The sequence below is a fragment of the Cornus florida genome, unplaced genomic scaffold, assembly GCF_030987335.1.
Source record: "Cornus florida cultivar Cherokee Brave unplaced genomic scaffold, ASM3098733v1 CherokeeBrave_3.0.0_Hap2_Chr04, whole genome shotgun sequence".
In the NCBI taxonomy this organism is placed as follows: Eukaryota; Viridiplantae; Streptophyta; class Magnoliopsida; order Cornales; family Cornaceae; genus Cornus; species Cornus florida.
Window position 1 is genome coordinate 73,375,710 of NW_026775574.1, and position 27,344 is coordinate 73,403,053.

Sequence of the window (27,344 nt, forward strand, 5' to 3'; positions counted from 1 at the left end):
CCTGGTTACTAGTGTTATCCCATGGGTTTTTTTTTTTTCAAAAAAAAAAAACTTGGTGTGATCCCATTTCAGCTGATAAAATGATAGATGTAATTCCAGTGCCCAATAAAAAAGTGACAGCACATAGTAGCCTTATCCACAATACTTCAGATTACTGTATGTCTCCAATTGCAATTGGGCTTCAGCTTACTAGTGGTCTGTTCAGAGTTGGCTTCCCATAGTAATTACCATTCAATTCTCTTCGAATCAAAGAAACAGAGATGGAGAAGCAGATTATACATTTCAGCCATTGGCATTACTTGAGACCCGACCAACAGAAACGTAAAGAAGGGGATCAAATGACTTGCAATGGTTGCGAAAACAAAATCTCGGGTGATTTCTATGGTTGCACAAAATGCAAACATTACGTTTGCAAATCATGTGTTGGATTGGCGCAAGAGATACGGCACCCCTTTCACACCAAACATCCCCCCACTCTTTTCGCTCAAACACCTTACGAAGAATCTAGGGATCCTGATCATCAACCGCCTTATGGTCATTCGGTACCTCACTGCAATCCCTGCGGGATGAAATGTGACGGCTTCATTTTCCATTGTTCTGAATGTCAATTTGACCTGCGCCTTAATTGCGCTACGCTGATGCCCACCACCAACAACTACAAGAAAAAATATCTTTGCACTACGCTACGCTGCTTTTTCTTAATTGCGCTACGCTGATGCCCACCACCATCAACCGCCTTATGGTCATTCGGTACCTTACTTCTACAATTTGTTTTTTATTTTTTTATTTTATATTTTTTTTTATAAGAAAAAATACTTTAAAACAATAAATTTACATTAACATCCTGCAATATTACATTCATACTTCAAATGATGGTTTCATGTGTCTTGTGCAAATTTTGTTTCAGTTACATTAACAATGTGCTAGAGCCAAACTCTTTAATTTTTGGTTGCTTGTCAGATTCTTCCTTTACTACGGAAAGGGTGGCCCTTGGCACTACCACATGACGAGATTGTAATGGTTCAAGTAAAGGTATATGTACTGAACATGAAAAAAAAGTCGCTTATGGATGAAATTAACCAAATGTATGCAGAAGCTTTCACTGGTGATTTTGCCGGTAAGTTCTATACTTGGTCGTATTAGGATAAAGTTATCATTTTTGTTTTTGGACATCGTTGTGTGATTGGTATGTAATATGATTTATATTTAGTTAGAATTATATTTAGTTAGAGGACTTGATGATAAGAATGGTGCAGGATAACAGAAACCGAGACAACAAAAGCATCAAGCTATCTGAGTTCTTTATTTTTATGGCGCTGATTATTGTCCTGCCCTTTTCGAACTAGCTTCAATGGATAAAGAGATTGAAAGGCTTGAAGCAGAAGTAGATGCAGTGACAAAGGAATTAGAGACACTAACAATAAGGTTGGATGAACTTAAAGAGAGACCACCACAACATCTAGGTAACTATCAAATTGGTAAGTTTTATTACACTCCCTTCTATTATAAAAAATTAATCATGTTACGTTGTTGAGTATGTGAAGAGTGAGTAATACCTAAAACTATAATTTGGAAAATTTGATGTTGTAGGTGTTCATGTGTTATGACTGTATACTTTAATAAATAATTTCAAAAAATAAAAAAAAACTTGTAACAAGAAAAATCATAATTGATTGTGCTTTTAATGTTGTCTTGCGGCGACCTCGTCAACTTAGACCTCACCACCGATCTGAATCAAATTTCATGTTGTCTTCCCTTGTCATTCTTTCATAATACTTCAGAATTTTTCTAGAAAAATAAGGTGTCAACATAAATTTTTTTTTTTCAACATTTGGTAATGAATGAAACATTATATTTGTTGTAGAAGGAATGAATTTTGCTTTCTCTGATCGATATAGATGATATTTTCAAACTCGTACTTCAATCGTAATAAGAACAATATCCTAAATCACTTGTGTGTATAGTGTGTATGCTCTCAATGAAAAATACTAAAAAATCTTACAAAAATGGCTCTCAATTAAATTAGAATTTTGTATGCAAAAAACAGTGAAATTCTTACGTGGGAAAACATGTTTTTATAGACTTTTGAAAACTTAATTTAACGTCAATTTCTTGCATGACCAATATAGTAAGATTCTATGCATGACCAATATACGGTCGAATCTGAAAAACTGTCAAATTTTGGTGTGAAAAATAAGAAAACTAGCAAAAATCAGCTAAATTCAAGTCCGGTTCAACCTCTACATAACAAAAAAATAGACGGTCTTCCTATGCGCTAAAAACAAAGGCAAAAGCAAGGTCCTAAAAGATGATTCCAATTGGTAATAAGTCTCCTTAAGTTGGGCATTAAATTTCTCCATTAACTTCTTTGTTTGGTACGTACTATGTGAATAGCAATATAATACAAATTTATATAATTTTTTCAGTAATTCAATTTAAACTATATTTAAAGTCTTGATTAATTAAAATATAAAAATAAAAATAAAAAAATGGAAGGTTTGTATGATAAAGCTATTTGTGAGGGCCTTTTCAAACTAAATGTAGCTTTAGAACTATTTAACGATATGTCTCTTCCACTTAAATTATTTTTTATTTTTAATTTTTTTGAAAGTTCTCTTCTACTTAATTATTGAATCTCTTGATGTGTGGCATTTTAATTATTTTTTCTTACAAAGACTAATAAATTTAGATTTAATTTCTAAAACATCTATGAAAAGAATTATTTATTTGACATGTGTATGAAATCAAATATCTCAAGAAGATCATTTAAATTTTTTGAATGATCAACGGAACCTTTGCAAATTTATTCATAGTGAATTGCGTGATCTTAAAAATATACAAAATATTTTATTACCTATGTAGATTATTGTACTCTTTTTGGCCTAGCATACTTTTTACTTATTATGAACCAAGGAAAGCTTTAAGCAAATTTAAACTATTCAAAGCACAAGTAGAAAATAAATTGAAGAAAAAAAAAGAGAATAAAAATCTATTGACCAGAAATACTCAATGAAGTGTGAGAGGGTTTAGAGCATATCCAGTGCTAAAAACTATTTTCGCATGTCAAATCTATATTTTGACAGGTGCTACAGTGTCAAAATGTTACATTTTAGCAATTTTGCTCTAATGACGCATTCTATTCAAAATTCTATTTTTTAACACAACCACCATTTTTTTTTTTCAACTACCATTCCCAACTATCATTTTTTGATAGAATATGGAAAAAATGTAAAAGGAACTCATCAACCAATTTGCATAAAGAGACTTCAAAATTAGAACTTCATTTTTGTTTTGTTTTGTTTTGTTTTTTTTTTTTTTTTAAAAAAAAAAAAAAAAAAAAAAAAATTACAAGTCTCAAACAAGTATAACTAATGAATACTTTTGCTTGGCTTTCATTTATAAGAAAGAATACTTCCATTTACATGCATTCAAGAAAATTCATTGTATCTTATGATAGAAAATCATCATAAAAAACTAAAAGATAAAAAAAAAAGTTCATATAGTAAGTCCACAATAACTCACTGTAAGTTCGTTGCTTTTTTTTTTTTTCACTGAATGGCTTGTTTTTATAAATATAACAATAATAATACAATTACACAAGGAGATAAACTCCAATACATAAATAGGAATGGATACATTTCACTCCTAGCAAAAAGACATCAAAACAAACCAAAAGATTAGGAAACTTATTAGTCTAAAAACCAAATCTAATCAATACATGAGCAGGCAGCTTCTCTCTGATCTTCAAAATATATTACTTCAGCAAGCCTTTTATCAAAACCACTCATATAGAAACATTTTCTGAATGTGCAGCAGAAAGCTATACAATCTGAATTGTCGTCAATTGCAGATAGTCAACAAATCTTCCAATCTAAGATTGAGATATGTTAGCATATACCAAATATAATCCTGACAGCATATTCATAAGAGTCTTTTCTGCTATTGTGTAATGTTAAATTTCCACTTGACCAAAAATTTCAAATTGTAAAAGCAAATAAAGCACCCAAAACAGACTTCATCAGGTAAATCAATCTGGACAGCCCAAGCACCATTATGAATGATATTAGATACCATATAATTTCTGTCAATGTGTCTAAATTGTGTAGCCCCACATCAACACATAAATACAAGTCATAGATGTAAAAATCATAACCGTAATTAGATTCTTTTGAGCTTAAACCCAAGAAATCCCTCTCCATTTTAGTTCAATTAGATATAAAAAGCATACAAGTTTGAAAAGAAAAAAAAAAAACCAACTTAAATTTCGAGTCAAAACCCTCTAATTTTTGCAAATCAACAAATATTGAATTGAATTGAAAATTGCAAAATACATATACACACACATGTAAATCAAATCAACACAAAACATATGCACAGAGCGAGAAATCTGGATCCCAAATACAAAGCCCGTGTCGAATTTTAGAATGAAATTGAAAATTTTAAAATCAGAAAGCATACATATATATATATATATATATATATATATATATATATATATATATACACACATGCAAATATATAGATTTCATACCTATTGCTTCCTTCTAGAGTTTCAAAGCGATGGAGGAGTGGCTATGGTGTAGGCGAGTTGTCTATGGTTTGAGGAGAGAATGTGTGGTGTAGGAGAGAAAGAGAGGGAGAAAGGAGGGTAGGGCTGAGGTCGAGCTCTGATCGGGACACTGGTGGTAGGGTTTGATCGAGAAATAGCAGTCGTTCTCTTCTCTCTCTTTGTCGTTAGTCGTCGTCTGTTGCCGCTTTTCTCATCTATCTCTCTCTCTGTTGCCCTAGAATATGAGCGAAATAGTAGCGGGTTCACAAATAGCAATTGCCATTTCTTGTGCTACAATTGGCACTTGAATTGGCAAAGTTAAAATTTGGCAGGCGAAATGATAGTCCGTTGGAGAGCCCATTTGAAGCCCATCTGCTATATTTTACAAATAACAACCCAAATAGCATTGGGTTGGAGATACTCTTTGGTTGTTGTGCTGTCCCCAATCCAAAGTTTGTGCACCGAAAGATAGTGGTGTAGGGCTATGATGAATGTGATTAAGTTTTACATTTAGAAATTGCTACTACTACCTTTCACTAAAAATATAGTTAGGGCGAGTAGGGACCGTCCTAAGGAATTGGTGGGCCGTATTTGGTTGTGGAATCGAGATTAGGGTTAGTAGGTCGAGTGATCAAAAGATTGGTTGGTAGTTGAATTACACTAAGATGCAATTTAAACTAAAATAGGCAATTGCATGTAATAGAGAGAAAATAAGAGAGAGATCTTGGGATTTAGAGATCACCACTAAGCATAACTTTTCTAAATCCTTAACGAATGATTAATGAGGGGGAAAACATGTATCGCAACATAATGTGTGTGTGTGGTTGTTTCAACAAGCATGGATGACAAATTAAGCATATATTGTCTAAGTAACATGGTGGATAGCACAATATATCAAACCAAGCCATTAATCATTTCTTTAAGCTCACAATCCAAACGCATTACAAGGTTAGAGATATATGCTACATGCTTTCATAAGTATGGAACATCAAACAATAAGCATGGATTGTCATCTCATTTAACACCTAAACTACAACTACACTACAATTAAGCTAATGACATGAAATTAAACTAATTAAACTAAGGGAGAGGTACAATCTATTAAGAAATGAGTATGAACCATCAAATAAACCACAAGAGCATTCCATTAAGCACTATGTCTTGACAATCTCTAGATCTATGGCATTAATACACATAGACATGCATCAATAACACAAGAAATAGAGATAAACATATGAACATCTCTTCTAGCATACATAGACATATAGATAGAATGAAATGATCAATTGGAAGCATTAAATCACATAAATCATTGAATAAACAAGATCTATGTATATAAATATGTCAAAACATCTATCACAATACAAATCCCCTCAAAAATACATAAATCAAGATATAGAAAACATGCTTAGGGTTAACTCTAGCCCCAAGAGGATGTTTAGCCACTCATGGATGGTGTTCTCCAACCCTCAAGGGCTAACTCCATGGTAGAGATTGGAACTCTTCTTGGTTGATGGAAGAACTCCAAGCTTGTGTCTCTAGCCTCCTTTATTCTTTTCTTCCTCCCTAAGAATATATAAATTGTGTCTCTAGTGTATACATCTCCTCTTTTTCAAGAATGGCTCATATTCCTTATATAAGTAGGTTGAATATTACCCCCAATGAGCTAGGCTCGTACACCAATATTCCTTCTAATGATTGGATATGAGACAACTTTTAATGAGTTGGAAATTAGATTTTCTCGGGTTTTGGAAAGTTCGATCGATCAAACTTGTGGTGAGATCGATCAAATATGGCTGAGATCTATCAAATTTAAGCTGGATCGATCCTCTATGGCGGCGCCTTTTTGGATAAAAACAAATCTGAGATATTTTGAAGATATTTTTAGGAAAGAGACAAATGTGGTAGGTAAGGTGGTACAAGTGGATAAGATGGAATCTTTTCGATCAATTGGAATAAAGTTGGATCGATTGAACTTTGTGGGATCTTTGGATAAGGACAACAGAGCTTGGATCCATCTTAGAATGCTGAGATCGATGAACTTTCGATTGATCGAATATTTTCTGAGATCGATCGAACTTGCTGAATTTCCACCACTTGCTTCCTTTTGCTCCCACTTTGCTCCTTTCTTTGATTCATCTCAAGATTGCTTCAATTATGCTCTTATTTAGGTGAGTTAGCTTATTTTGGGGATAAGTACCTAAAAATAAGAATAATACAAAATTAATCTAAAGCGGGAAAATAAAATAGATAAAGATTCTAGAATACCTAAGCTTAAGGGGTTTAAATGCGCACTTTTCAGCGTTCATCACTCTTAGTTAAGGTAAACTTGCCAAATCCCAAGAGAACTAAGTTGGAATTATTTTTTTAAAATTTTCTGTTTACTTCTTTGGTTTTGGTAGAAGATGGCTAAATTATTCCATACAATAATGTAGCGTGCAGAAATCTATTGACCAGATATACTCTATATAGGCATGATCATGATTCATGAACCAATTTAAGAGAGTAACATATATTACTAGTATTTGTTTCAATGTCTGTACATTACATACATATAGACAAATTTATTTACTCTTAGAATTGGCTTATTTCTATGGATTTTTAAGAACAATAGACAAGATTTTTTGAATTAATATATTTGATAAACTAAAAAATTATATGACAAGAAAAAAATAATAATAACTATAACCACTTTCACTAGTTAAAAGAATCTGACAGCCCAAAGCATTATGAGAAGACTAGAATTGCCATAAATAACCTCTAATCTTTGATAGCAAACCATTACTCACCTTCATGTTTTATACTAACTGTGTGTCATACGCAACGGAATGTATATAAGAAAGTTTTTGTTTGTTTTATAAAACAGATCTGTGTCCTGAACTACTTTACTTATTTTATATTTTAGCAATTAAACGGATAATCGCATGCAGATAAAATAAAGCAAAGTAAAAAGTTAGAGATTACAGTAGGATTTTAGCGAGGAAACCCCAGTTGATAAAATACGTCAACTGTTATGGGAAAAACTTCGTGGACTTGTGTAGTCTAAAGTAAACCAATCCACTATGCTTGGAACAAAGTATACTGAATTTTTACTCTGGCTCACACTCTATCTTTCTACACCACACCAACCGCTGACGATCCTCTGGCTTTGCGACTCCCCGTTCAACAGCAACTTGATCTCAGGCTTACACTTGATATTTGTAGAAGAGTAGTAGGTAGATCAGATAGCACTCCTCGAATTCTCCAATCCTTCCAAAGTGTGACTGCGTTTACTTCTGTTCTTCAATCGTCTAAATGATGTAGAAGAAGATTTGCTCTGTCTGATCGATGTTAATACAACTGTATGATCATGATCAGGATTCAAATACCACAACTCTAGACTCACTAGGTGAATATATGTGGGTTCTAGGAAGACAACAGTAAAATCAAATTTGATTTTCTGAGAGAAATAAACTTCCTAAGGCTTTGAATAATATCTGAATTATAATGTAAAAGCCGTGAACCAAACCAATGTATATGACATGGTTTATATAGATTATAGAATAACCTAATTCCTCTAAAAATAAGGTAAATTTCGTGTATAGGATTTGGTACAATTCTAGACCAACTGGGAAATAAATCAGAATAAAGAAACTACAATTGTATTACAAACAGGACATCTTGAACCGGTTCAAGTTTGGCAGTAACTCAAACTTGAATATCTTGAACCAGTTCAAGGAAGCTGAACCGGTTCAAAGTTGGCAGACTTGGATTTCGAATTCCTTCAGCCTTGGTTCATTCTACGAAAATTGTAGACTAACATGGAAAGTGTAGAATGTCCAACCTTGTTCATATTCCTTCCTAATGTAGTGTCCTTACCCTTTTCATCACAAACTCTTCAAGTATGGTAAGTTATTTGAACTCCTTCCCAGTTGTGTAATTCCTGTTGAACTCGATGACTTGTAGGACAAGTAATTTAATTTACAACTCAACTTGGACTTGTTATGTCTACGATAATTGCCAAAAAATAAATAATATCTCACAATCTCTCCCTTTGGCAATTTCGTGACAAAACCCTAAAAACAATATTTGCAATCTACCCAAAACAGAAAAGTAAATTACATGATTTGCTTAAAGGTAATAGGAACACTGTTCTTCTTGGATTCAAAACTTGACCTGTTTCCTGCACACTATCAAGCAACAACTACCAGTGAATTTTAATAAATAAAAATTTAAAAACTCCCCCTGAAGTCAATATCCAATTATTTCTTCCCTCATGTTATCTCCTCCTCACATTAATAGGTAGAAAATTATCTCCCCCTTTTATGTAACAAATTGACAAAAGAGTGAAAGAATACTAGCACAGTAAATTCCAAGATAATGAAGTCAATTAAAGCACAATTCAGATAAGCATAAAGTCTAAGAAAACATATTCCAGGAATATCCAAAAACAGAGACAAGTTGTGCAATAATTAAACAAACCATGATGTCATGATGCATGTAAAAATAACATTAAAAGCAGCACCATGTCCCCTCAACAACTCAGAGAAAAGAAAACATCATCTCTAGTCTTCACCACTCACTTCGTCATCCTCATACTCCTCATGCTCATTTGTATACTCAGCCCCCTCTTCATTATCTCCCTCATCTTCAGCTTGCAGAGACGGATCTAGAGGCACAGGCCTGTAGACATCCTCATCCGGAACCCCAGATGGCTGTCCTCTCAGCTAAGTCATCTGTAGTTTGAGATCTCGAATCTCAACCATCATCTTTTCAAATAACGAATTTTGATGCCGAAGAAGATGAGAATACATAAGATTGGCACCGGATTTCATGAAAGTCCCTCTTGTAGAAAATAATTGAGTAAATTCCGAAACTGGTGACAGCCCCTCATCAATAGATCTCCTCACCTTTCTAGCATTCTCACGAGCAGTTTTTGACTTATTCAAAGCGCGAGGGTCTAACTCAGTCATGATAGTCTTATGATTAGCCCTTGGAGGAATTGACACATTTTTCTTTTTCAGAATTTCCATGATAATCATCGGAAAGGGAGAAAAGTACTTGCGCGAGTTTTTCTTATAATGAGCTATCATAAGCTGCACAATAGACTCTCCAAGTATAATATACTCATTATTAGCAAGAAAATAAAGCACTTGTGCGCGCTCAAGAGAGAGTTCATCCTTCTTCCCAAAGTAGCCTAGATTTGCCATAGCAAACAGATTGAAGAAAGCAGTTTCATCTGTCAGAAATCGAGCTGGAATACTATCTCCGTTCAGTGAAGAGTTTGGCACACATATCTTTGGAACAATCCGGGAAAAATGAAGACCCGAGACTGTCAAAGGCAGAGTATGTCCACTAAAAAAACGACTGTCCTGAAGACCAAGGATAGTTTCAATATCCTCCTTTTCAACAGTATGATCAACTCCAAACAGAGATGCAACAAAGTGGGAGTCATGAACTTCACGGATATTAGCATAGAAATAGCTAATCATATCCGGACAATAAACGCCTTTGCCAAGTCTAGTGAAATAAAACCAATGATGAGCTTTGATGTAGTTCACTAGAGCTTGTCCCGCAGTGTCTTGTAGCTTCTGTAGATTAACATTTCTCTCTGTTTTGATTGGCCCATCCTTGTAAACAGAGTTATACACTTTCCAATCCTCTTCATTATAAAAATGTGATGCTGTAAATTCAATCCTTCTAGCTAGAAACTGAAGGATATCGAATAGGAGCCATGCTTGGAGCTTGAGAACCACTTTGGGGTTGTTGAATAGAAATTCTGGTTCTAGACCTCTTTGGTGGTCTAAATGACTCAATTCCTTTTCCTTTAGCTTCTGTAGACAATTTAGGAGGCATGTTGTTTACAAAAATTCTCACTTTGAAACTTGTAACTCTTTCAGGAATTTTATCAAAGAATTGGTGTGCAATCCCAAAAGTGTTTATAGAAAACCTTGTTTTGATCTTCAAATCACCCCAAAATCAATCAAGACAATGCAAATATACTTTCCCCAAGTATAATCAAGCTTCTCTTCAAGCAACGCAAAAGATTAACCAGTCCTCTAATTTCTAATCCCAAACTCCATAAAACTCATCCAAACCCATTTGTCAACTTTCAACCCTCACAATATTCAATTCTTGTTTTTAATCTCATATACACTATGTAATGATAAATTATATATCATGGATGAATGACAAGAAATTGATATGATACATATGAACATATATGAGTGGTGTATTGATATTAAGTGAAGGAGAGTAAGAGAGATGGAGTATGGTATGCAAAAATGAAGCCTGAGGCTCGTATTAAAAACCAAATCCCGTACTCTTGAACCGGTTCAGCCTTCTTGTACCGATTCAAGAAGAGCAGTGCACTTTAGTGCACAAGACTTAAACCGGTTCCACAATCTTGAATTGGTTCAAGATGGACAGTCACTTGATTGTGGTCAAATGACATGCTTGAACTGGTTCATCCCTTATTGAACCAGTTCAAGACCTCCAGTCTTGAAACTACAACGTTGTTTTTGAAAAATAAGTATTCTAATGAATTTCCAGAAAATTTTAACACATTAGTAATTAAAACTAGCAACAAAACAAACTTAAAACCTAAAAAATCAAAATCTTTTTGAATTTTTCAAAATTTTCAATTTTTTCTTGTTTTTTTTTTTTTTTAATAATAAGCCTAAAAACAAAATCACCAATCATTAAAACCAACCAGTCAACACACGATTCAAAACCCTTTCAGAAAATTTTAAAATTATCTCAGAAAACAAATATTTGACTCCACAGACTTTTCAAATAATTTCAAATCTCAAAAAGTAATCACAACATGAAATCAAACTTGCAAATTTTACTGAAAGATTTAGAAATTAATCAAGCAAGTTCATGTGTGTGTGTGAAATCCAATCTAATCCATCTTCAGTTAAATTTTAACAGATCATTGTCTAAACCTTATTGATCAAAAAGTATCAAGATAAAATTGTTTTGAACAATTTTTTTTTAAACAAGGCGGCTTTCACTCTAAAGAGTAGTTAGCAATTCCCCAACTCAACTCATCTCCACTTTTCGCTTCAATTCACAGTTTAATGGGAGCTTTCGATCAAATCTCAATAGGTAGCCTTTTCCTTAGCAATTTATTCAACATTTTTTTCTTCTTTTTCTTTCAAGCTAAATATTTTTTTCAATCTTTTTTATTTTGTTTTTAGCTCCTATTTTTTTTTTTTAAAACAATAACCTTTATACCTTTTGTAAACAATAAACCCTAGTCAACAGATCAAAAGATTTTCAACCAAACTTTTTAAAGATGGACTAGTGCACAAAAGTTTATGCACTTAAGAAATTCAAATCTAAAAATCCCCTAAACAATGCAAATCATCTTTCACTGTATAGATTTGAAACTAAGAATCTATGTTTATTCAAATTATCATGTGTCTCTATTTGCATTCAAAGATAGATCATAAATTTTTCAAAAGAACTTTCACATGCATACAAAGAAGATCATGATCAGAAAATCAAACCCTAACCAAACCCTAACAAATGATCCAATGGCAACAAAATTTTTGTTTTAAACATATGCCATGATCATTGAATTTTGTAGAACTCAGTTTGAGGGTAAAGTCCTCTTGGAAACTTGTTCCAAGGACTCAACAGGCACATAATTGATCAAATCAGACTTTTTGATCCACACAGTTCTCACTCTTACTTCCTGAAATTCTTTTCTCTATTTACTTCTTTCTTAGGCAAAATTTCAGTTCTAAAAACCTTAGGTGACAATTTCTTTTTCCCTTTAGAACGCGCCTTGTTCTTAGCATGAAAATTTTGAGACTCAATTTTAAAAAAATCTTTCTTTTTCCTATGAAGGCATGAGTTATACTTATGTCCATTTTTCCCACAAAAAGTGCAATGCAACAATTTAGGCACATAAGACATAGCAGAATGTGATGCATCAGGCAAACATGGTTTAGACGTAATAGTAGGTTTAACAAACATTGTTTTACCTTGATTACTAGGAGAACCTTTAACAAATCCTAACCCTGTTTTATCATTCACATTCTTACCCATGTTGATTATCTTATTCAAACTATTTTGACTCATATTGAACCCTTTCAGTTTATCTCTTTCAGATTTCAACTCAATTTCAAGATAATCATTTTTCAAAGCAAGACATTCCTTTAATGAGTTAGCAACACTTACCTTATCCTCAAGAATAATGATCTGTTTCTCAAGCTTAGTGATGACAGACTCGCTTTCAACAGCCTTCATTTTGCCTTCATCAATTTGTTTCTTTAGATCTTCATTATCTCCTTTTGCTTGGATAAGCTCCTTTGCTAGCTTATTGACTGCCTGTTTGGTCTCAATAGTTTCTTTAATCATCTTCTTCAATCTTTCATCGTCCTTTTCAGCTTCTTCAATCTGTTCATCATGAACTTCATTCTTTTCATTATCTGAACTGTCAGAGTTAGATAAATGAACGACATGAGGACCCCTATCAAGAAAAGCGACATAAGAAAAATCATTAGAATCATCTTGAGGAGAATCACTATCACTTAAAGTAGAATTTTCAACCATAGAAACTTTCATTGTTTTTCCTTTATTCCTATCCTTTTGTTCTTTCCTAGGACTAAGACAAACATTGGCTACATGAACTTTGCCACCACAATTCCAGCAAGTAAATTATGTTTCTTTTGATTCTTCTACTTTCTTTTCATTAAATCTAAACTTTGACGTTTTGTCAAAATTTTGAGGATTAGCCTTGTTGTTATTCCTTCTCCTCTGTTGCCTTTGCAAAATTTGACTAAATTGCCTTGACAAGAATGTAATTTCATCATCACAGTCATCATTCACATAATCAACCTGTGTAAATTTTAAAGCAAGATTTTTCTCTTTCTGATTTAAATCAAAATTCTGCATCTCAAAAGTTTTTAACGAACCAACCATCTCGTCAACTCGACAGGTAGTCAAATCCCAATGTTTAGAGATGGTTTCAACCCTAATCTGAAATCTTTTAGGTAAAGACCTTAAGATTTTCTCACAGATTTTTCTATCACTAACTTTTTTCCCTAAGTGACGCAGTTCAGAAATTATTTCAAGAAGACTACAATAAAAGTCAAAAAAGGATTCATCTTCTTTCATCACGATGTTGCCAAATTTATAAGAGAGCAACTGAATTTTGGACAACTTCACTTTTGAAGTTCCTTCATGAGTAACCTGCAAAATATCCCAAACATCTTTAGCAGTTTTACAATCAGAAATTCTAGCATATTCAGATGGAACAATAGAATTAATAATTGAATATAAAGCTTTGCCATTATCATCATTACGCTCAGTTTCAAAAGCAGTAAAAGCAAAAGTATCTTTTAACTCTTTAACTATTTTACCATCCACAGTTGTATCAACTGTTGGAGGTGTATAGCCAGATTCAACTATTGCCCAAGTTTTACCACCAGAATTTTGAAAATAGGCTCTCATCTTTGATTTCCAAAAATTGTAATTATCTCCTTTAAATAAAGGACCACGTTGATTAGAACCACCTCCTTTTAACGCATAAGATATGATGTTGAAAACAATTTTTAAAAAACACAACAAAACTAAACTTTCCAACAAGGATCAACTCAGTTTATAGAGATTAGCTCTGATACCAAATTGTGAGTCGTACGCAGCAAAATGTATATAGGAAAGTTTTTGTTTGTTTTGTAAAACAAATCTGTGTCCTGAACTACTTTACTTATTTTATATTTTAGCAATTAAACAGATAATCACATGCAGATAAAATAAAGCAAAGTATAAAGTTAGAGATGATACCAGGATTTTAGCGAGGAAACCCCAGTTGATAAAATACGTCAACTGTTATGGGCAAAACCTCGTGGACTTGTGTAGTCCAAAGTAAACCAATCCACTATGCTTGGAACAAAGTATACTGAACTTGGACTCTGGCTCACACCCTATCGTTCTACACCACACCAACCGCTGACGATCCTCTAGCTTTGCGACTCCCCGTCCAACAGCAACTTGATCTCAGGCTTACACTTGATATTTGTAGAAGAGTAACAGGTAGATCAAATAGCACTCCTCGAATGCTCCAATCCTTCCAAAGTGTGACTGCGTTTACTTCTGTTCTTCAATTGTCTGAATGATGTAGAAGAAGATCCGCTCTGTCTGATCGATGTTAATACAACTGTATGATCACGATCAGGATTCAAACACCACAACTCTAGACTCACTAGGTGAATATATGTGGGTTCTAGGAAGACACCAGTAAAATCAATTTTGATTTTCTGAGAGAAATAAACTTCCTAAGGCTTTGAATAATATCTGAATTATAATGTAAAAGCCGTGAACCAAACCAATGTATATGACATGGTTTATATAGATTATAGAATAACCTTATCCCTCTGAAAATAAGGTAAATTTCGTGCATAGGATTTGGTATAATTCTAGACCAACTGGGAAATATATCAGAATAAGGAAACTACAATTGTATTGCAAATAGGACATCTTGAACCGGTTCAAGAAAGCTTAACTGGTTCAAGTTTGGCAGTGACTCAAACTTGAACATCTTGAACCGATTCAAGGAAGCTGAACCGGTTCAAAGTTGGCAGACTTGGATTTTGAATTCCTTCAGCCTTGGTTCTTTCTACGGAAATTGTAGACTAACATGGAAAGTGTAGAATGTCCAACCTTGTTTATATTCCTTCCTAATGTAGTGTCCTTACCCTCTTCTTCACAAACTCTTCAAGTTTGGTAAGTTATTTGAACTCCTTCCCAGTTGTGTAATTCATGTTGAACTCGATGACTTGTAGGACAAGTAATTTAAATTACAACTCAACTTGGACTTGTTATGTCTACGATAATTGCCAAAAAATAAATAATATCTCACACTAACTTGTTATAGGAAGACGTCATAATGTTTGTTGTTGCCCATGTGAAGCGTGAGTAATATCGAAGATGACAATTTAGAAGAAATTGATGTTGTAGATGTTTTCATGTATTTTGACGGTATATTTTAATAAATAATTTTAAAAAATTAGGAAAAAAAAATTGTAGCAAGAAAACCATAATTGATTATGCATTTAATTTTGACTTATATGACCTCCCCAACTTCAACATCACCACCTCTCTGAGTCAAATTTCATGTGATCTTCCCCTATCCTTCTTTCATAGTACTTCAAAAAATTTCTAGAAAAAAAAGGGTGTCGAGAGAAATTTTTGTCAAGATTTGGTAATGAATGAAACATTATATTTATTTGTTTAGTTAAAAAAATACACCTTATAAATATATCAGTTATGTTTTCAGGCGAAACTATAGTTTTCAATTAAATATATGGTTCCTTCAATCACAACTGCTTAATATAGTTATAATTTAAGTTTAAAATTTGTGGATAGTGAAGAGCTTTTAGAATATATTCAAGCCTTAAATCTTGATGGTAACATAATAATAAGTCATAAGAGAACAATGCTTATCCAATGAAGAAATGAGAAAAACACTAAATTATAAAATAAATAAAAAGGAGAGAAAAACTCTAAAATTTTGTCAGTCCTATTTTCAACATTAAATATTAGTATATTACTTAATTAAGAGATTCCTATGCAATAAAGTACTATAGTATTGAATTAATTGTTTTATAAAGCCATATATGTAATACGGAATTATATTCTCGACTCGGTTGATGTTTATTAGGAAGTATACCTTCACTGGGCACAAAGTCATCTGTGACTATTCGTGATGACTCTGATGAGATTATTGAAGAAGACTGCACTGTGGAAAGTATGAAAAAGAATGAAGACAAAGATGTGGGCACAAAATCATATGTGACTATTCTTGGTAGCTCTGATGAGGTGGTTGAGGAATTCTGCAGTGTGAAAAGTACGAAAAAGGATGAAGATGAAGATGTGGAAATTGATGGCACATTTTCCACCCTTTCTAAGCTAGATGAAGAGATAGCGGCAATAAAAATAATGTTAGAGACACTACCAGCAAAGTTAGAGGCACTCGAAAAGAAACGTGCACATTATGTCTCACATCTCGAGCTCAAATGATAAGTCTTTGACTGGGGTTCAGTATGGAGTCACCATGCTTGGGTATTTGCTGTGACGTTAGATATGGGGGCATGTTTTCATGTTTTAGATATGGGGCAGGTTGGTAGATATATTAATTGGAGAGAGAATTCATGTGGTTAACCCTATTCATATATAATTAAGGTAAGGATGATGACGATGGTAGATGATGATAGCATTGTGGACCTATAGTACCATCTTGAATTGGGAATTGTCCCTTTGTGTTTTGATGCTTGTTCAAAGTTTATGTTTGAAATCAAAGGTTCAATATAATGATATATATGTTATCTTTTCCTATTTGTTTTTTGTTAATACTATTGATACGAAGATGATGTATCTTTCAAAGGCTTAAAGCTAAAACTTTGATGTGATGATCATAAGCCTGATTGTGTGTTTCTTTTTATTTTGTCTTTTCAGTTAAGGGCTTCATCTTCACAACAGAAACAAGAATATTTTTGTAATTAATTGCTCAGATTACTGCTTCCATGCTAATATGCAAATTATTGGCTTTTGAGTAGAAATAAAATTCCTCTTACAGCCAAAGCTATTGTAGGAAAAAAATTTGCACCAAATTTTCATGGATTAAACATTTAGTTGCACACCATTCCGGTATCGCCGCTCCTAGTCCATAACCACTGTACTGGTTTCAACACTAGCCTTAACTACAGTTATTTTTAAACTATACACTTTATTGAAGTGCAAGAAAAATTATAACTACAACGTAAGCATGAATTATATCACATAATAACCTCTACCAATAATGTTGCAACATTATGAAAATAAAATAGATGTTAAATACATACCTTGCAACTCAGTAAAATCCTTGTACTGTCATAAAATATATATTAAATACATAACTTGCAACTCAAAATAAACCAACACTGTTATGTACTCAAAATAAGCGAAGTCAATTAAATCCAATATGCGTACCAAAGTACATAAAGAAAATGATAAAAGGTACAGGAATAGGAAGCAGTATGAGTAATTATATGAAATATATATATTTTTGCACAAGTATATGAAATAAAATGGATTGTCAAACCATCACCAATTCATTAAACACAAACCCCACAGATGGGCCATGGATATGATATACCTCTGTAGTTGGCCGTCTCCACAGAAGACCCTCGGCATTAAACCCAAACCCAAAACAATCAAGTTGGTTTCTTCAATCAAGTTGATTCCTAAGGTCTGTATCTAAGTTGCAGAGCATCCCAATAGTCCATACTAAACACTGTTCATGATTTTTCGCAATTGAAACATTCATAGATGCGCTTAAAATCAATAAGCAACAACTAAGATCATGAATATATATATAAATATATACATACCTTTATTTATTTCTCTGCTATGATCCGTTTTCAACATATAAAGATTTAATTTAATCTGTAATTAACTCCCTAAAGCCGAACACGAAATCAGCCCTAAAGCCGAACACGAAATCAGCGAGGATGAGTAGAATGAAGACTTGCCTCTAAGAGTTTTGGATCGGAAACTCTTCACCCTTCTTCTCCAATATAATTCTTAATGTCGGCGGCTTTTGGGTCGCCATTGACGCCCCGGTCCTAATTCACGCCACCAAATAATCTCCTACCTCTGCCCCTTGGTCCGGCCTCACCACCCTTCTCCTTCTTCTCTCTCTTTCTTCCTCTTTCTCTCTGTTTCTTTCGCCCTGTTTCCTCTCTGTTTCTTTTCCTTGTTTTTTTCATCTTTACCTGTGTACGAGTTCTCTAAGGAACTCTACAGACCTTAACATATATATAACAAACAAAATAAAACTAATCCTACCCTAACCCAACTACTCTACAGACCCACCATAACATATGGGTACCACTTTTTCCTGCTTCTATTCGCACATATGAGTACCACTTTTTCATCTTCTGATCGCACAGATCATCAATCTGTGCGTAAAGATGAGATCCAGATCTTATCCTATCGATAGGATACCCTCATCTTAACCCGTCAGATCAACTTAATATAGATACTCAAGTCTCATCTTGATGATCACTTCCTTCGCTCTTTGTTATAAGTCAGATTAATGCTGTCAGATATCTTTGTTATATGATGATAGAGAAGTGATAGAGAAACTGAACGTTTCTACTGAAATAAATATCCAATCAAATTATCGATCTTTTCTTTCCCAGTTTTTTCTTTTTCTCTCTCTTCCTCTTCGTTCTTTCTCCTCTCTGGTTCTTTACCAATTCTTCTTATACATCTCCTCTCTTGAGATACACATATCAAAAGTATTCTAGAAACTAGATCCAAAATTCTTTATCCTCGGCTCATTTTTCAAGATTACCTACTTTTCTCTATTCATAAATCTTCCAAGAATAAATCTTTCCAATTCCAGATCAAAACTATGCAAATTTTTTTTTTTTTTTTTTTGGTAAGTAAATATCTACACAAGAGTTGTCATTAATCCAGAGAAGAGAAACGGATGAATTTTCTCAAAGTTTCTATTTGATTTTTATGGATACAAAATTTGAAGGAGAGAAACAACAGCTGTAACTTTTATTTTCTTTTTCTTTGTCTTTTTTTGTTCTGTTTTGGTTTTGTGATTCGGTATTTGCAAAACATGAAGAAATTTAATTTTTTTTTTATTTTATCTTCAATTTTACGAAATCAAAAGAGAGACAAAACCAAAATCAAAGATAAGATTGAATACAAAAGGAAAATCGAGAATTAGAGGAAGAGTGGAGAGAGAAGGGAAGAGGTAGGAGTTATCTTTTTAGAAAATAATCTGACGTGGCTAAGCCACGTTAAATTTGACCTTTTATTAGGTTGTTTGGTTTGGTTCTCTTATCATTTTCCATGATGATATTAATGATGACGACACTAGGACAATAATCAAAGCTTATAGTTAGAAAAATAACAGCTGACCCTCTGCAATTCATGCATTAGCATCAATTAAACATGAGTTGTATCCATACAAGTGTGTGCATTTTACCTGAATGACAATATTGTATGTAAATGTGACAGGGCTAAGGAATGGAAATCAGGATCAAGGAACTACAATGGAGAGTAGCAGCCACTGATCGGTTCATCTTACCGGGGAGGTGCACCTCCAGCTGTTGCTGTTGTACACCAAGTATTGAGTACCATTAAGAAACCAGTTTTTCTGCTGGACATCACATTAATCTTTGTTATATGAACTAGCTCTAATTGTGGCCGTAACATAGGAGAATCCTCCACTTCTCGTCCACCCACATATGAGGCTCCACACTCACCCAACCATCAGGATCGAACTTATGATCCTGAAGCAGATATACTCCTAGATAGAAGCGAAAACGCAATGATCCTCCAGAAGAATCTTCATCGATCTCCATCTCCATCTCCAGTCCTTGTTGTGGATTTCCTTCCAGAGGACATGGAAGAACTCTTCAATACAAAATTCCGAAACCGTGAAATCACTCAAGGTAGAGTTTTTTATCCCACTTTTTGTATAGAAGAAAATCTTTCATTTTTTCAAAAGTTTAGGGATATGGGATGGGATTCGTTCATCAACATTGATGAATCATATTACCCAACTTTGTTTAAGGTTTTTTACACTCAATTCACATTTGTCAATCGCTGCTTAGCCACAAATGTCAAAGGTGTAAAACAAGAGTTATGCGGGGTGCGGAAACAGTTGATTTTAATTATGATTAACACCTTTAATGACCTAGATCTGATTATTAGGTCAACTTGCTTAACTTATGAATGATTAAATTGCATGATCAATTAAACATCCACAATCATAAATATAAATACTGAAAAGTAAAGCAAGTTAAGTTTAGAGAGATTGCACCAGGATTTTTAGCGAGGAAACCCCAGTTGATAAAATGCGTCAACTGTTATGGGAAAAACCTCGTGGACTATGCAGTCCAAAGTAAACCAATCTACTATGTTTGAAACAAAGTATACCGAACTTTGACTCTGGCTCACACCCTATCGTTCTACACCAAACCAACCGCTGACGATCCTTTGGCTTTGCGACTCCCCGTCCAACAGTAACTTGATCTCAGGCTTACACTCGATATTTGTAGAAGAGTAGCAGGTAGATCAGATAGCACTCCATGAATGCTCCAACCCTTTCAAAGTGTGATAGCGTTTATTTATGTTCTTCAAGATCTGAACTCGATTGTAAAAGAATTAAATCCTACTTCTCATCTGGAATATCTGAATCTTCAGTATAGCTCCGATTCGGATGAGATAGAGAACAAAACCACTAAATCACTCATGAATATATGTGTATGCTCTCATAAATAAATTCAGAATAATCAAATTTGATTTTCTGAATTTTCTCTCTCTAGAGGGCTTTCTCAAAATATAGAATTGATTTTCCCTCAAGCCATCATAAACTAATGTATATGACAAGGTTTATATAGAGTTTTGAAAGTCCTAATCCCTCAGAAAATATGATAAATTTCGTGCATAGGACTTAAAGGAAGCTGGGATAAAAAAGGAAACATCAGAAGAAGGAAACTGGAAACCTGATGCATAAGACTTCTTGAACCGGTTCAAGATGGAAAGTAAGGAATCCCACGGATTCTAGAACCGGTTCAAGATGGTCAGTTGAAGATGCAAGATTTCATTTCTTCTCTCCTTTCCTATCTCTCTCTCTCTAGAATTCTTTTTTTTCACTTTCCACCTGTAATGGTCTATTTATAGGCCATCACCCTTATTGCTGTTAACTGATTACATTGGGCCAATATTCAAAAGCTCTCTTCCTTCTGGGCTTAATCTTCCAATGGGCTTGACCTTCCTCGGTAGATCCCCCAGGTTCGGCCCATTCCAGGGCGCTTTGGCATAGATCCTACTTCAATCATTCGACCCGATCCCGTTTCAACGAACCATATCTGGCCCATGCCACTTGCCGCATCCTCAACTGCCCCCATAATTACCCCTTATTGATTAGGGGGTAATTATTAGAGGCTGCTAATGATGACCTAACGGCTCGAGAAGATCGTGTGGGAGAATGGACGGTTGGATTTAGGGATCGGCGTTTCGAGATTCAAAAAAGAAACTCATCGCTTTCCTGACTCCTCAGCCCTTGGGCTCACCTTGTCTTTATAAGCTTCATAGATTCTCCATCGATCCTCTTTACAGTCTCTATCTCACCTTTTGCTGTTTGAATCCTCTCCGGCGATCTCTCGCTAAAGATCCTCCTTCCAGTGGCTTTGCAGTACTTTCTGCCGTTTTTACTTTCTAAGGTTAGTTTTATTTGCATTTTTCTTTTGGAAGACTTCTTTCTCCTCCTCGGAATCTTCATTCACTCTCACCATGACAGTAGATTTAGACGTTCTTCGCATAAAACTTCACCTCCCTGACGATGTAGAAATTAGAAACTGCCCCCGAGAGGTGAATATTAGAACCGGTGCTGGCCTTCTTCCCGGCGAGGTCCTATTTTTACTCCTCCATCTTAATCTCCTTAGGTTTCCTTTGCATCCTTTCTTTTGCTATGTTTTCAACAAGCTAAATCTTTCCCCTTTGCAAGTAAACCCCAATTTCCTTAGGATTTTATCTGTTATGCTACTCCTGATTCGTGACAGAGGTCTGGATCTGGACCTCGTAGATCTTCTCCTCTATTACAAGGTCAGCAAGATCAGAACTGATGAACAGTTTTACCACTTTTTCCCCATCGAGAAGAGGTCCATCTACACGGATAAAATCAAATCCGAGAAGGGCTGGAGGAAAAATATTATTGGGGTTAGGGGAGCCTGGTTCTCTCCAGCAGCAGAGGATTTCCCTATCTCGAGCGCTTTGGGAGAGTGCTCTGTCTCTTTTTACATGAAATATAAAAACCATAAGAGTGACTGTCCTTGCGAGATTTGCATTCCTCGTTTTTGTACTTTCTTGTGCCTTTCCTTAGGCATTCCTTGTGATGATTTGAGTTACAGTGTGTGCAGGGATAAGGATAACTACCTGAAGCGGTACGTTCTGACCAACGTTCCCTCCTGCTCGGACCTTCTTACCTCAGACAATCTCCTCGATATCTCAGTCCTCGGCAAGACAATGAGCCAACTCCAGATCCCTTCCTTCGGAAGGAAGAAAACTGCCCCAGGCCTGCTATCACCCCTGCATCAAACTCCTCACCGGCCTTAGCATCTTCTTCCACTACCCTTTCTGATACCACTCCTTCTACCGATCCATCCGTGACGGCTGCTGACCCGGTTGCTAACATGGCGACTGCCAGTCCAAACGTTACCCCTTCTGTCAACAATCCTCCTGGTTCTACTACTGCTTCTGTACGGGAAAAGGCCAGAGGAAAAAGGCATCAACCTGACAGTGCCCTCAGCATAGATGACGTTCCCTTGTCTCAAAGGGTTAGGCCCTCTTGGCCGAATGTGATATCCCTGGCGAGACCTCCTTAAACTAGGCCCCCTACCCCTTCTGGGCATGCCTCCGCTTCAGGAATGGCGCCATGGAGCCCTCGCTTCATTCGAACAGACGGATCGTCTGTAAAACCGACCGAGACCATGTTCAAAGATGGTCAGACCGCAATGGCTTACTACAGGAGTATGTGGACTCCCAAGGACATCGAGGTAGCCAAAGGTCTGTCTCAGAGGGAGGTGTTCAGCCGATTTCCCTTGTCTGCCATGGAGGTAACTTCTGCCCCTTAGTCAATAAATCTTTACACACTCTTTACACTTATTTTGTTCTAACCATCTGCTCGGCTTAACCAGTTGTCCTGTATATCTCTACAGACCTTGTACGAGATGATGGCTATGCAGAAACAAGTTGAGCATGTGAATGCCAAGGTCCGCGCGCTTTCTGACAGCCTTAATGCAGCGAACAAGGAGAACGATGATTTGGCTGCTCAGAAGACCGGGTTGATGGTTCAGCTTGGTAAAATTGAAAAAGAGAGGGATTCGCTGAGGAAGGAGACTGGCTCTCTTCAGGATGAGAGGAATGCTCTGCAGCTTGAAAAGAGCGTCTGGCACACCGAGCGGGAATCCCTTAAGGCTGAGAAGGAAGAACTGTTACGCCTTCTGAGTGATGAGCAATCCGCTCGGATGGCCTTTGAGAAAAGGGCCTTGGACGAGCGCAACGCTTTACTTGATACCATCAGCAGGGTGAATGGTGGTATGCTAGCTCTGCATGCTCGGTTTTCTAGAGTTGGAGCCCTCAAATATGCTCAGGGGCTCCGAGAGGGTTATGCCGATCGCGTTCCGGATGAGGGGCAGATTGGTTCTACCCCTAATAATGTTGATAAAGAACTGGATATTGACCCTCCTGGTGTTTATACCGATCCAGACTCCACCGCTGCCGAGGGCATATTTGATGAATGTCAGGAGATTGCGTCTTCTCGGATCACTCCTACTCCCCCTACTGCTCTGACTTTGGACATTCTTCCTCTGTCCACCTTGACTCCATCTGCTGTTACTGCTGAAAATAACCCTCAGCAGAATGATTCTTCCAACGTTGTTGAGGGTAGGACTCAACAGAACGATTCTGTCATTCACCTCGACTCTCCACCTCGTGAGGACGGCGACACCACCAATAATGAGGAGGCAGCCCAACATCATCAAGAGGCCGACGAGGCAAACGCCTCTTAGTTAGAACTTTTTTTTTTTAAATGTACTGAGTTTGGTATATTCGCCATCTTTACACCTCATTTTTTTTGTAACCCTCTGAACCTTATTAATGAGATGGCCGACTTTTGATCAAACTTTTTATGTAAACTTCCTTCTTTTTTTTTTTTTTTTTTTTTTTTTTTTTTGTTTTTGTGGCAAGTGTTTGGCGTTCGGCTTATAGTGCCAACTGCCACTTACTTTGCTCAGGCGCCTGGCGTTCGGCTGAAATACCACTTCCCACTTGGCTTTTAATTTTTCTTAGCAAGTGTTTGGCGTTTGGCTCATAGTGCCAGTTGCCACTTACTTTACTTAGGTGCCTGGCGCTCGACTGGAATGCCACTTGCCACTTGGCCTTTTATTTTTCTTAGCAAGTGTTTGGCGTTCGGCTCATAATGCCAACTGCCACTTACTTTGCTCAGGCGCCTGGCGTTCGGCTGGAATGCCACTTGCCACTTGGCCTTTAATTTTTCTTAGCAAGTGTTTGGCGTTCGACTCATAGTGTCAGCTGCCACTTACTTTGCTTAGGTGCCTCGCGCTCGGCTGGAATGCCACTTGCCACTTGGCCTTTTATTTTTCTTAGCAAGTGTTTGGCGTTCGGATCATAGTGCTAGCTGCCACTTACTTTGCTTAGGTGCCTGGCGCTCGGCTGGAATGCCACTTGCCACTTGGCCTTTTATTTTTCTTAGCAAGTGTTTGGCGTTCGGCTCATTGTGCCAACTGCCACTTACTTTGCTTAGCCTTTTAAAGAGGAGTGCAATCTTTATAAATCTTAGAAACTTATACATTCGACTGTTTTCAATTTAAAATAAACAAAATTCAGTATTGAATCTCAACTTTTTATTGATAATACCTCTTCAGAGAAGTAGCATTCCAAGGCTTGTTAACCAGCCTTCCAGCCATGGTTTCTAAGGTATATGCCTCTTTTCCTATGGCCTCTGCAATTCTGTATGGGCCTTCCCATGGTGGTATCATCTTTTTGACTATCCTCACCTTTTTTTCAGAACCAGGTCACCTGGCCTAAAGTCTCTGTGCTTTACTTTCCTGTTATGACTGTTCGCAAGCGTCTGCTGGTAAGATGCGAGCCTTACCGCTGCTGCGTCTCCTTTTTCTTCCAGCAAATCGAGGTTAAACCTTAACATACTGTCATTATGCTCACGGTTCCATGCCAAGCTTCGAACAGTCGGAACTAAGTGCTCGACTGGTATAACTGCCTCGGTTCCATACGCCATGGTGAATTGGCTTTCTCCGGTCGGTCGTCTAGGGGTCGTTCTATAGGCTCATAGGACGTTCGGCAGTTTATCTAACCACCTTCCTTTCCTTTCCTCTAGTTTCTTCTTGATACAAGTAAAGATTGTTCTATTTGTAATTTCCGCTTGTCCATTGGCCTGTGGGTAACTTACTACTGCCAGCTTCAGATTAATTCCATATTCCTCCAACAGCTCTCTTACTTGTTTACTGTCAAGGTTGGTACCATTATCCATGACGATTGACCTCGGAACACCAAACCGGCAAATAATATTACTCCAAATGAATCGTCTCACATGAGTTTGAGTAACGCTCGGATATGGCTCTACTTTCACCCACTTAGTAAAGTAGTCTGTAGCCAGTAACACATACTTGTTCTGAGCTCTGGCAGTTGGTAGAGGACCAACTACATCCATCCCCCATTGTGCGAAAGGCCATGGTGTGGCCATTACATGCAAGTCTTCAGGCGGTTGGTGAATCAGTGGTCCGAACCTTTGGCACTTATCGCACCTTCTGGACAATTCTTCCAAATCTCGCGACATTTTTGGCCAGAAGTACCCTTGAGCCATTGCTTTGTGTGCTAATGATCTCCCCCCTGAGTGATTTCCACATACGCCTTCATGAATAGCTCGTAATATTTGCCGAGCCTCTGTGGGGGTAACACACTTTAAGTACGGTCCGGAAAAAGATCTTCTGTATAACTGGTTATGCACTACGGCGTACTTTGCAGCATTCGCTTTGATTTTCCTAGCCTCATCTCTTTGTTCAGGCAGAGTACCATCTCGGATGTAAGGTATGATCGGATCAATCCAACTTGGCTTATATGGAATAACATTCACTTGCCAAGGATCCGAGCCTGAAGGTTCTTCGAAAATGGATGACTGGTTTAATATTCCCACTGGAATCACCCTTGCCAATGTTTCTCCAGAACCCGAGGCACTACATGCTAGCCTGTCGACATCTTCGTTATACTCCCTCGGAATTTAAATGAATTCAATTTTTTCAAAGTACTTCGCCTCCCGCATAACAGCAGAACGATATGCTTCCATCGTTTCATCCTTGGTTTCATACTCACCCCTCACCTGCCGAACGATTAACTGTGAGTCACTAAAAGCATTCAAATTCTTGACCCTAAGTTCCTTGGCAAGCTTTATTCCTACCAGCAACGCTTCATACTCTGCCTCATTGTTCGTGGCTGCAAATTCAAGCCGAAGCGCTTGGCTTAAGGCTGTACCTTCTGGCGTCTGCAGTTTGATCCCAATACCTGCACCCATCTGATTTGAGGATCCATCGACGAAGAGTTTCCATAAGCACTTACAAAGATCCTTCTCCACGTCCTCTGAATCACATTCTAGTAAAAAATCTGCCACCGCTTGCCCTTTGACTGCTATTCTAGGTTCGTATGTGATATCAAATGAGCTTAACTCTATGGCCCACTTCGTCATTCTTCTGGAGAGATCTGGTTTGTGCAGGATTATTCTGATAGGGAAAGTGGTTAGAACGATTATAGGATGGGATTCAAAATAATGGCTGAGCTTTCTTTTCACATACACTAGTAAGAGTATCACCCGCTCTGCCTTTGAATAACGTCTTTCGGCCTCAGTCATTGTCTTGCTAACATAGAACACTGGATATTGCTTCCCTTCTGCGTAGCAGATCAGAACGCCACTTGTCGCGATGCTGGATACTCCGAGATACAAAAACAGCTTTTCGCCTGACTCTGGAGCTGACAGTACCGGAAGGCTCTGCATATATTTTTTCAGAGCAGTTAACGCTAGGCGTTGTTCATTTCCCCAAACCTGCCTGCCGTGGTTCCGTATTGTGTCAAAAAATGGTTTGCATCGATCTGACAATTTGGAAATGAAACGGCTCAGTGCAGCAATCCGTCCCGTAAGTGTTTGCACTTCTTTGATTGTCGTCGGCTCGGCATTCTTAGTCAGAGCATCTGCTTGGGCAGGGCTTGC

The 27,344-nt window shown here is 36.5% G+C and overlaps 1 protein-coding gene across 2 annotated transcripts; it reads left to right on the top strand.

Moving 5' to 3' along the window:
* Positions 1–756: 756 nt before the first annotated feature.
* LOC132303526 (uncharacterized) lies at positions 757–16,878 on the top strand. 2 transcript variants are annotated; one of them, XM_059800820.1, is made up of 3 exons: positions 757–1,117; positions 1,257–1,478; positions 16,203–16,878. In XM_059800820.1, the coding sequence occupies exons 2-3, from the start codon at positions 1,352–1,354 to the stop codon at positions 16,559–16,561; spliced, it is 486 nt and encodes a 161-aa protein (XP_059656803.1). In that variant the 5' UTR covers positions 757–1,117; positions 1,257–1,351; the 3' UTR covers positions 16,562–16,878. The 2 variants fall into 2 exon arrangements, with proteins under 2 accessions (XP_059656803.1, XP_059656802.1); XM_059800819.1 differs by having other exon boundaries at positions 1,347–1,478.
* Positions 16,879–27,344: the final 10,466 nt, after the last annotated feature.